Raw genomic sequence first — 10513 nt, forward strand, 5'->3', positions numbered from 1 at the left:
GCAGCCAAGTGGCAAAGCTGGGAATACGCCCAAGGCTCCTGACCCACAGTCCAGGTCCTTAGTCCAGCTGCCTTTTTTCCCCTCTTCCAAGAAAGCTTGTTAGTGTCGGGTCTGTAACTGGATGGTGAGATCCTGGGGAAAGGCTGCAGGGCTGGCTCCTTTCGGCTGGCATTCCGTGGAGAGCCCAGACAGGCGGTTTGGATAGAGACCCTTTTCGGCTTATGGCTGTTCTTTTAACAGGCTGCAACTGGGTACCTGGGAGTGGTGACTTAGGTGCCTCAGGCTAATGTATGTACAGTGCCTAGCACAATGGTCCATAACAAGGGCTGCTGGGCACTATGGTAATACATGTCTCTCTATTTGGCCCAAGCCGTGCCTCCCAGTCTGTACTGCCGTTTTTAGCCATGTCATGTCCTACTGTCTCCCAGCTACTGGAGCCTTCCCGCACTGCCTGCCCCACCAGCCTTTCACTGACGTGTTTAGCTACACAGCCTGCTTTTCACTGCAGTGTCGCTACACGTCCCCTACACGCTGCCGACACTGGTGTGCAGGGTAGACATAGCCTCAATCTGCTCTCCCCAGCCCCAGTTCACAGTTCTAGCTCTCGTTCCTTCTGCATTCACATCAGGCAGCTTCCTCCTCCAAGCTGCCTGGCCCCAGCCAGGGGAGGGGTCACTGACAGCACAGGAGAGACAGGCTCCTTGCTCTCAGTTCGGGCACCCTGGCTGGGCCTCGGCATGACCCACAGCAGCCCAGAACTGCACTTGCAGGGAAACTGCTTGTGAGGCCCAGCCTGGAATGGACCCAGCGCAGACAGAATCTTTGGAGAACTGAGCTGCAAAAATCAAAGTCTCAGCTGAGCATGTGCAAACCACCATTTTTCAGATGCTCATAACTTGGCCAAATATGGGCAGATTTCTCCAGGGATGGCAAAAGGCACATCTCTAACACCCTCTCAAACTTCAAGTCCCTGTCCCAAAGCAGGGAGGTGCTAGAGCTTTCCAAAGAGAAGGGGACCAGAATTTTTTAACATGGGAAAAACAAGGTATTTTTCACTAGCCTTCTCAGAAGCAGCTGAACTGTTTTGTGTGAAATCCCACCTCATCCCCCACAAAAATCAGCTTGGAGCAGACACCCAGCATGGAAAATTTCAGCCCAGTTGGTTAAAGTTTGGCAAAGTTATAAGCAACTGAAAATAGGCTTTTAAAATGGGAAACGTCCGAGAACCCGACTGGTAGGCGGCGCCAGCCCTGCACATGAGAAGGCAGCTCTTCTGGAGCAGGCCTGGAGGGAGCCCTAGGAGCCGTCAGCTGATCCTGGCCCAGGACCAGGCAGGCAGGGCAGTGTTTTAGAAAAAGCCCTCAACATCCATTCCTCCAGGTGGGGGGGGTGTCTGTCACCAGAGCCCTCTTCGTGGAGTTTCCCCCGCCTCATTCTGCTAGCCATGGGGCAGCAGAGCGCGCCCAGTGTACACGGGGCAGGCCCAGGAGCCCTGGGCGACGTCCCTGCGTGTGAGAAGGCTGAATTCGTGCTGCCGGGGTGTGGGCTGGGTCTCAAACACCCATGGAGCTGCCCCCTTTGGTGTCCCGGCCTATGTTGGCTGCCAGCCGGCACAGGAGGGAACCGGCCCCAGAGACGCCAGACGAAAGGGGCGATGGGGCTTTGGCCCCCCAGGCTGACTGCCTTCCTAGAAGACACGCTGCACAGGGGCTGTGCCCCGTGAACCCAAAGGGCGGAGGTCAAGGCTCCTGGGAGAAAGTAGAGTGGCTTGTGGGTGGGGGGAGAGGAAGGTGCCACGACCCCTGCTCCACCACTAGGACTTCAGTCCTCCAGATCCTCCCTCCAGCCCCCCTGGATCGCTCTAGCTCCACCCCTTCCTCTCCCCTGTGCCCCTTTCACCCCCCCACCCCCTCTGACCCCGCCCCCTCCTCTCTGGCCCCTTTCACCCCTCCCCTTCCCTCTGGCCCCTCCCCCTGGATCCCTCTAGCTCCACCCCTTCCTCTCCTCTCTGGCCCCTTTCACCCCTCCCCTTCCCTCTGGCCCCGCCCCCCGGATCCCTCTAGCTCCACCCCTTCCTCTCCCCTCTGGCCACGCCCCCTCCTCCCCTCTGGCCCCTCCCCTCTGGCCCCGCCCCCCCGGATCCCTCTAGCTCCACCCCGCCCGGGCCCCTCCCCGACCTGGCCCCTCCCCCCGGCCCCGTCTCGCGCTCGGACCCCGCAGGCCGGTGTTGGGGGCGGGGGCGGGGGCGGGGGCGGGGGCGCCCCAGGCCCGCCATGCAGGTCGGGCCCCCGGGGTCCCGCGCCTCCCGCTGGCTGCGGCGGGGCACCGGCCTCCTGGCGCACCTGGTGGCGCTGGGCCTCACCCTCTTCCTGCTGCTGCTCTCCCGGCCCGGCACCAGTGAGTGGGCAGGGCACAGGACGGGGCGGGAAAGGGTTAAGGGGGCTGGGGTAGGGGAGGCATGGTCTGGGGAGGGGCCGAGGGGTCAGTGGGGGCGGGGGGGAGGGAAGGGTTAGGGGGGCAGGGGCTGGGGGGGGTCAGGGGGCGGGAAAGGGTTAAGGGGGCTGGGGTGGGGGGAGGGAAGGGTTGGGGGGGGCTGGGGGGGGTCAGTGGGCGGGAAAGGGTTAAGGGGGCTGGGGCAGGGGAGGCATGGTCTGGGGAGGGGCCGAGGGGTCAGTGAGTGCTGGTGGGGAAGGGTTAAGGGGGCGGGGGCTGGGGGGTCAGTGGGTGGGAAAGGATCTGGGGAGGGGCTGGGTGGGGAAAGGGTTAAGGGGGGTGGAGATTGAGGGGGCCGGGTGAGGGAGGCATGGACTGGGCAGGGGGCTGAGGGTGGTCAGTGCGGAGGGCTGGGGTAGGGGAGGCATGATCTCGGGAGGGGGCTGAGGGGGGTTTGTGGGGGGGCAGGGTAGGGGAGGCATGGACTGGGCCAGGGGCTGGGTGGGCCCAGGTGAGAGTTGGGGTGAAGCTGGATGAGGGGCCTGGCCCCTGGGGGGCGATGGAGGGTGCAGGAGCCCAGAGGCGGAGTGGCGGGAGAGGAAGTGATGGGGCTGTAGGGATGCAGCAGGCTGAGGGCGGGGAACGCAGGGCCAGAGTCAGGGGTCCCCTCTTAGTAATTACTGGTAAGTGGACTGCAGAACCCCTGAGCTCCCCCTCCTAAGCCTCCACCCTGCTCCCTATAGTACAGTACCCCCGTGTTGGGGCATTGGGGTCTGCACTGAGTCAGTTCCCAACCCACTTCCGGACCCCTATTCCACATCTTCCCTGTCCAGGATCTCTGAAATGGGGTGTCTTTGCCCCGGGGCTGGCCAGAGCCTGTCTGTCCCAGCCTTACTCATGTGCATATCTCCTCTTGCCTCTGGGAGAGGGAACCAGGGACTGGAGAGCAGGAGCCAGCAGTTTTATTCCTTGCTCTCCACTGTGTTGTCAGTCGCTCCTCCTCACTAAAATGGGTGAGGCTGGCTTTTAAAGTGTGGAGGGACCTAGCAGAGAATGGGAGGAATCATAGAATATCAGGGTTGAAAGGGACCTCAGGAGGTCATCTGGTCCTGGTTTGAGTCGGGGGTTGGACTAATCCCCAACTGAATCATCCCAGCCAGGGCTTTGTCAAGCCGGGCCTTAAAAACCTCTAAGGAAGGAGATTCCACCACCTCCCTAGGTAACGCATTCCAGTGCTTCACCACCCTCCTAGTGAAAAAGTTTTTCCTAATATCCAACCTAAATCTCCCCCACTGCAACTTGAGACCATTACTCCTCGTTCTGTCATCTGCTACCACTGAGAACAGTCTAGATCCATCCTCTTTGGAACCCCCTTTCAGGTAGTTGAAAGCAGCTATCAAATTCCCCCCTCACTCTTCTCTTCCACAGGAGGAGAGGGAGGGAGTGTGAAATTATGGACCACTTAGTTTTTCAGCATCTATGAAGTTTCCCAGCACGTCAGTTTCAGCATTCCCTGTGTTTGGGTCAGCTTATTGCCTTAGAGAAGGTCCATGTGTGGGGTGGGGGAGGGCAGAAGTTGGGCGAAATTGGATGCATCTGGGAAGAGTTGCAGTGCAAAGACTCAGGCCAATGTTACATTGTTTAAAAGACTGCACTCATCTTGGCTTCTGCTCAGTTTGAACACACAGTAGTTTTTAAGAACCACTGATTAACTCTGAGAAGGGATATTATCTCCAAAGGATAGAAATAAACATTGCCAAGGGGGGGAGAAAGGGACTGAAACCCTGTATTCCACGCGCCTTCCCAAATCCATCAGGGAAACAGGATTCAGACCAGAGCACCAGACAGTTCAGTGCACCCTCCATACTTGATTGTCCCCATCGGGCTCCACAGCCAGGGGAGAGGAACTGTAATGGTGATAAGAAGTGCTAAGGTACAGAATGGGTAAATGAAGCATCATTTTCTGTTTAGTGTTGCCCCAACCCCAAGTGTTAACTCTTTCCTTCCCAGGTCTGTTTTCTTGGCACCCTGTCTTCATGTCTATAGCGGTAAGTTTCTTTTTTTTCTGTTTATCTACTAGAAATGTCCCCAGGTTTATAGCCACTTCGGTTTGCTTTTGGAGATGTTAGCATGTAGCTCTGGCTTCCCTCCCCCGGGGCCCCACTGGTGCAGATGGAGCCACCCTTAGCAGCATGCACTCATTTATCCATGATTCATTGCAGCAAGTGCTATCTTCCTGAGGTCCTAGCTGGCTTCCGTTCACGCCTGAGCTCTGGTTTCCAGCGTTTCAGTGGGTGGATATGGTGGTTGGAGGGAAGCGCAGACGACAGCATCTGATCTGGTGTCAACAATGAATTTATTACCCACATCTTTAAAGTAGGTGCTCTCCTGATTGGCAAGATGCCCCCAAATGGTAGTTCTTAGCCCTGAGCAGATGGCTGATTCCAGAAGTGGTTCAGTGTCAGTTTGGAGTGAAAGCTGCTGTGACAGTGGCTGAGAGCGAGGGTTCGGGGTGATCCTTTTTCCGGATCAGAGTGGGACTCTGTAACATCAGTAAGAGAAGTATGTGTATCTGGGAATTCTGAATATACAGTAGGAGGCAGACCCTCTTACGCTGCCAGGAGTCAAAGATGGTTTCCATTACATATGAAATAGATGAGAATTATTTATTTTGATTGATAAACTGGCTGCCAGTTACCATTTTCCAAACACATTTACACTAGTTTAAAAGCATAGCTCAATGAAAACAACAAAATGGCAAATTCTGCCTCCCCAGAAAACCCTCTTCCCATGACAGGCCTTAGGGAGTAGCTAGATCCTGCAACATGCCCTGAAGGTTTAAAAATAATAATAAAAAGTGGGACAGGTATTTGAGCCCGGAATGCCCTGCTTCTGACCATTATCTCCCCCCACCCCGCAGAATAGAAACATGGGGGCTGCAGGAGCGTATCCCACCTGAGGTCCACTGGAGTGAGAGGAGGGTCTCGAAAGTCCCCAGGAACATGCAATAGGAGCTTTTTAGGTTCAAAACAACCCCTGGAAAGAGGTTGGTGGTGGGTGCAGTATCCGCATGTGACATGCTAATGCTGCGGCCTGCAAAGCCCTGATGCTAATGGTGGGAGCAGGAGTGTGCATGATTTGCTAGGATTGAACTAACTCACAGGGACAAGGCCGAGTTTCCCAGTTCCCCCTTATGTACGTTGAGCCCTTGGCTGGAAGGACACTCTTGTCACTGGTGGTGGCCATCTCATGGCTCTACCCACGGGAGTAGCTGAGGTTTGGAAGCATGAACTTTTCCTTCCTCCCCTAAAGGCCCCTTGCACTCTTCTGTCTCTGGGCTAACGTGCTGTCCCGCACAGGGTTCTTGGCCAGTGTTCCCGCCAGGCAGGATGGGGGGCAACCAGGCATCATGTTGCTAATGGTCTCCTGTGTCCCCAGTTCTGCCTCTGCCTGCCCGAAGCCATCCTGCTCTTCTCGCCCGAGAACTCCCCCTTCTGCCTCTGCTCCCGTCTGGTGAAAGTGTGGCTGCACTGGACCGCGCAGACGCTGGTGGTCGTGGCTGCCACACTGGGCCTGGTCTTCATCGTCTCCAGCAAGAATCGGAGCGAGCTCCCGCACTTGGTTTCCTGGCACAGCCTCCTGGGCGTCCTGACTCTGGCTGCCACCTGTGGGCAGGCTCTGTGCGGGCTTAGCCTGCGCTTCCCCCAGCTGCTGAGGATCTCCGCTGTGGCACAGCTAAGGCTGTACCATGTCACATGTGGCCTGGTTGTGTGTCTGCTGGCCACCTTCACTGTAGTCCTCGGGATTTGCTCTGATTGGTTCCAGGCACAGGTCAAAGGGGTGGCTTGGTATTTCTGTCTGGCATTGCCCTTCTACCCTGCCCTGGTGATCGTGAACCAGACCGCTGATGTTCAGCTACCGAAGAAAAGGGTGCATGTTTGAGCTCCGGCCTCCCCTTCTCCTTGCACCTCTTCCCATCCCGGGTCTGAGCTCCGGCCTGCCCACCCCCCTCTCTTTTCCCTCCCCCACCCCAGCTGCAGCCTGCCCATCCCCATCTCTTCTCCCCCACCACCCCTCTGAGCTCCGGTGTGCCCATCCCCCTCTCTTCTTCCCTCCCCCCTCCCACCCATACTCTCTGGGTCTGAGCTCCCACCTGCCCTTCTACCTTTCCACAATGTACATGTGCATAGGGGGCACATTCCTTCGCTGTCTGTACTAACGAGCATTTCCCCTTGTGTGTTTAGCAGAGCTGCCCTGTGGGCGTAGATCCTGAGCTCTCTGATCACAACTAAGATAGACACTTCATGTATTTTTGTTCAGGTTTTGGACCAGGGGCTCGGTTTTGAGCTCCTGGCTCACACTGGAGTCCCTGCCCCTTAGCACTGCTGGTCCTGACCCGGATGTAAATGAGGCAGAAGAGCACCTGGGTGCATCTGGTTGCTGGCAGCGTCGCAATAGGCCCCAGGTTCTCTTCAAACTGGATTAATTATTGTTCCTAATGTTACTCTGGGCTTCCCGTTGCCCTCTCCCCCTGCGACGCCCCCTGGCCCTGACCCATGCAGGCCCTTACAGAACCCCAGGCTTTTCCTAGGCGGGAGGGTTGGATTCTGTGGTAGTTGGACCCCCCAAAGGCCCAGCAGGCTGAGGGAGCAGTTGGAAGGATATGGGGCCTTTTGCCTGGATTCTCACCGGGTGGGGTGTGAAATGGGCCTGTGTGAGATGAGTTGGTGATCTAGCTGTGCCTGAGGCCTGCGGGGAAGCGCCATAGACAGGTGGCATTGGGCGTGGAAACTTGCACTGTTGCTGCCCAAGCTGGACCCGTCCAGTGGGTAAGCAAAGGTCTTGGCTCTGCATGGTCATCAGCACAACCCCTTTGACAAGCACTGAGTTCACCTTAGCCAAGGACGTGGGGGGTCCCGGAGAGGTGGTTGCTTGGCACCCTCCACATCCTGAGAAGCCGCTGTTTCAGAGGCCAGTTGCAGCACTTGACTTCTGCTTGTTTGTCCCCCACTGCAGTGGCAGGTCTGTATCTGCGTGTCGCTTTGGGGCAGAGGCCCTGGGTTAGCTCAGTGGGTTGTAATGGGAAAGCACCAAGATTGCAGTGGCCCTGGGGTTTTCATGGGCTGGGGATGGCTTTGCAGGTGTGGCCCGGGGGCAGGTTTACTAGCTGTGTGGGCTTCATAACTCGCAATGACTTGGGCTTTGGACCTGGGCTCCGCTGAAAATGTAGGTCAGCATGGCTCCGGAGCTCACGAGCACCACGGCTGTGCTGACCACGCCCCCGGTGTTGACACAGCTGGGGTGACGGAAACTGTTTTTCATCAGGCTAGCTACCATCGCCCGGGTAGGTGGTGTTCCTACGCCGATGGAAAACCCCTTCCAGCTGTAGGCTGCGCTGCTGCTGCGGGGGTGTGTTGGCATTGCTGCGGCGATGGAGCTGTGTCGCGGTAGTCCCCTAGTGCAGACGTAGCCTCAGTCAGCAGCGAAGCGCCTAGGGTCGTGTTTGGGGTGGGAGCTGGTTGACTTCACTATTCCCATATTTAGCCATTTCAATGGCAGGACTTGCCGGGGGGGCAGCTGTCTCCAGTATCTCCGGGAAGGTGCTTCACTGGCTTGCATTGCACTTCCCTTTCCGGGGTGCTGGTACCACACCAACAGAACGTCCAGTGTCGTGCCCCCCACACCTCCCCCCGTGGGGGTTTCTCCTGCGACCCTCCGCACCGCAGCCCTGGCTAAAGAGTAGCTCTGCGAGGCTGCTGTCCCTCCTGAGGATCAGCCACTATGCTAGTGGGGTCCGCATGCGGTGGGCCTGGGTGGGGGTGGAGCAGGGGCAAGGCAGATGTGCTAGCAGGGGCGGAGACCCATGGAAGGGCTGTGCAGTCCTTTGATGGCTCTTGCTGTGAACATGCTGCTGAAACCCTTCTGCTCAATCCCACTTGACTGGAAAATGGAAGAGTTGTGCAATTCCTTTGTGCACTTAGGGTTTGGTTGCCAGCTATCCTTCCCCTCCCCAAGGACTCTTTCTGAAACCCCACCTGCAGGGTCACTCTAGATTAGCCCTGCGAAGCCGGAGTGGGCAGCAGCCGGCAGGAGCAATACTTGCATCTCCCAAGCTCAGTACATTCCTCCTTTTAGCTGCATTCTGAGTGGCTCCGGCTCCCTTAACCCAGCTGAATCCCCTCTCTCTGTTGTGTTATGGGTCCAAAAAGCCAGGCCAAGTCCATGCCTTGTGAGCTAAAGGCATTGGCTTTGGGAATGTCTTTCAGGGAGCTAATGAAGTGCAATCCTAAATGCTGACAGCCACATTCCTGTCTGGTTATACGGAGCCTTCCACATGCTGGGTGCTTCCTGGCGTGCCGTGGGACAGCCACGGCCACCCCGCCCTGCCCTGTGAGCTCAGGCTTTGGATGCTGGGGACACAAAACATGTATGTACAGCTGCACTCCAGCTGAGAGCCATTGGAGGGAACTTTCCACCTCATGGGAGCTGGAGACCCCCACCTAACTGTCTCCCTGCAGCACTGGTCAGAATCCGGACCGAGCTTTTCCTTAGGGCAGAGCCAAGCACCAGGATTGTGCCCTACATGTCTGTAGCACCTCACACAATGGGGTGCTGACCTTGGGGAGGGCCTCTGGGCACTGTACAAATACCGAGCTGCCCCTGCATTGTGTTGGGATGGAAACCTGTATAAAGCAGCTGTTTTCTCTGAGATCACTTCTTGGGAGAGCTTCAGTCTGGGACCTTGTTCTGACAGGTTCCATCAGCAGCTGCTGTCCTCAGAGATGGGCCAGGTAGGGTTGGGGTTTGTACAGTCGCACATTGTCTGGCTCACCATCGCATGCAGCAAGCCTCACGATATCTCACTCCATAGACCTCCTTGTGGCACATCTTGTTATAGATCATAGCAGGAGTGGAAATAAACCAGAAGCGCTGTAGCCTGGGGGAGAGGGAGAGCAGACAGATGAGTGGCTGCGTTGGACTGAAGGTTGCTAGGGCAGACGGATTGGGAGGGGTGCAGATGGAGTGAAGGCTCTCTGGGCCTCTGATCACATCCCACACCTGCTGGGTTTTGCTGTTCAAACTTTGATTCCAGCTTGCTGAGCAAGCCAGCATTCTGCCCTTGTGATTGCCAGCTTCGGGGGGAGGGGAGAAAGGGGGTGGCTGTGGGGACGGGTAAGAGAAAAAGTTCATCTAATTAGAGGTGTCTAAAAGGCACAGAGAAATTTGTCAGCAGCATGGGGTGGGAGGGAGAGACCGTGAGCAGGATTTGGATTCTGTTTGAAACACAATAACTCCAGTGGAAGAGGGTCACAGGTGAATAGGGCACAAATGGTTCATTTTCCATGATCTCAGTCTCCAGGTTACTTTAGATCACGCTGTGGCAGAGGCCTTGTCACCCTGCTATTGCTTTCATTGTCAGTCCTCTACCTTTCAAATAGCATTGTAATGGGTAAGAAGTGTTTGGCATCTGTGTGGCTGGTGCGTTTGTATGTGCTCTTAGCCTGTGTTGTGTGTTGAATACACAGCTCTGCAGTAATTGGGGCTCAGTCATGGAATGTAATTCATGTGTGTAACAATGAAACCTCAGTCAATCCCAGCTATGCCCAATGTGTGCTCTGTTTGCGGCGCATATGGATGGCGTGCGGCATGGCTGGCAGGGTGGTACTGGGATGCCATGACTGGTGCTGTGAGCTTGAAGCTCAGCCATTTGTGTGTTATCTGTGAGGTGGGGCGTGTAGGATGAGACAAGATAATGGCTTAAGCCGAGGCCTGAAAGTCAGATCTGGCTCCTTTCCCCACTCTGCTGCTGACAGGTGACGATGGGCAAACCCTTGTGTGCTGGAGTTTCCCATCTGTAAAATGTGGGGAACACCTCCCTGACTCGCAAGGCTGGTGGGGGCTAACTGAACTGCTAATGCCCATGGCTGGCAGGGGTGGGCTCAAGGCGGGCAGAGTGTTGTCGGGAAGTGGTCTGGCCTCGTTCATTTCTCCGGGGCAGGAGTGCCCATGCAGCTGCCGCAAAGCCGGTGGGTCTGAGTGAAGAGTGAGCAGCACTGTGCCTTGTGTGGCATCTCAAGCA

General features: G+C 56.7%; 1 protein-coding gene across 1 annotated transcript; it reads left to right on the forward strand.

The window, feature by feature from the left end:
* Positions 1-2213: 2213 nt before the first annotated feature.
* Positions 2214-10030, forward strand: CYB561D1 (cytochrome b561 family member D1). The gene is made up of 3 exons (XM_084611447.1): positions 2214-2397; positions 4444-4481; positions 5872-10030. Exons 1-3 carry the CDS (start codon positions 2274-2276, stop codon positions 6373-6375), a joined length of 666 nt encoding a protein of 221 aa, XP_084467573.1. The 5' UTR covers positions 2214-2273; the 3' UTR covers positions 6376-10030.
* Positions 10031-10513: the final 483 nt, after the last annotated feature.

Source organism: Lepidochelys olivacea, assembly GCF_965140295.1.
Source record: "Lepidochelys olivacea isolate rLepOli2 genome assembly, chromosome: 21".
NCBI lineage: Eukaryota > Metazoa > Chordata > Testudines > Cheloniidae > Lepidochelys > Lepidochelys olivacea.

What these genes read in the sequence shown, in the direction of transcription:
- CYB561D1 (XM_084611447.1), top strand. Translation starts at nt 2,274, where the DNA reads ATGCAGGTCGGGCCCCCGGGGTCCCGCGCCTCCCGCTGGCTGCGGCGG. An exon ending in GCTCTCCCGGCCCGGCACCA is followed by an intron (nt 2,398 to 4,443) that starts GTGAGTGGGCAG and finishes TTTCCTTCCCAG; the next exon opens with GTCTGTTTTCTTGGCACCCT. An exon ending in CTGTCTTCATGTCTATAGCG is followed by an intron (nt 4,482 to 5,871) that starts GTAAGTTTCTTT and finishes CTGTGTCCCCAG; the next exon opens with TTCTGCCTCTGCCTGCCCGA.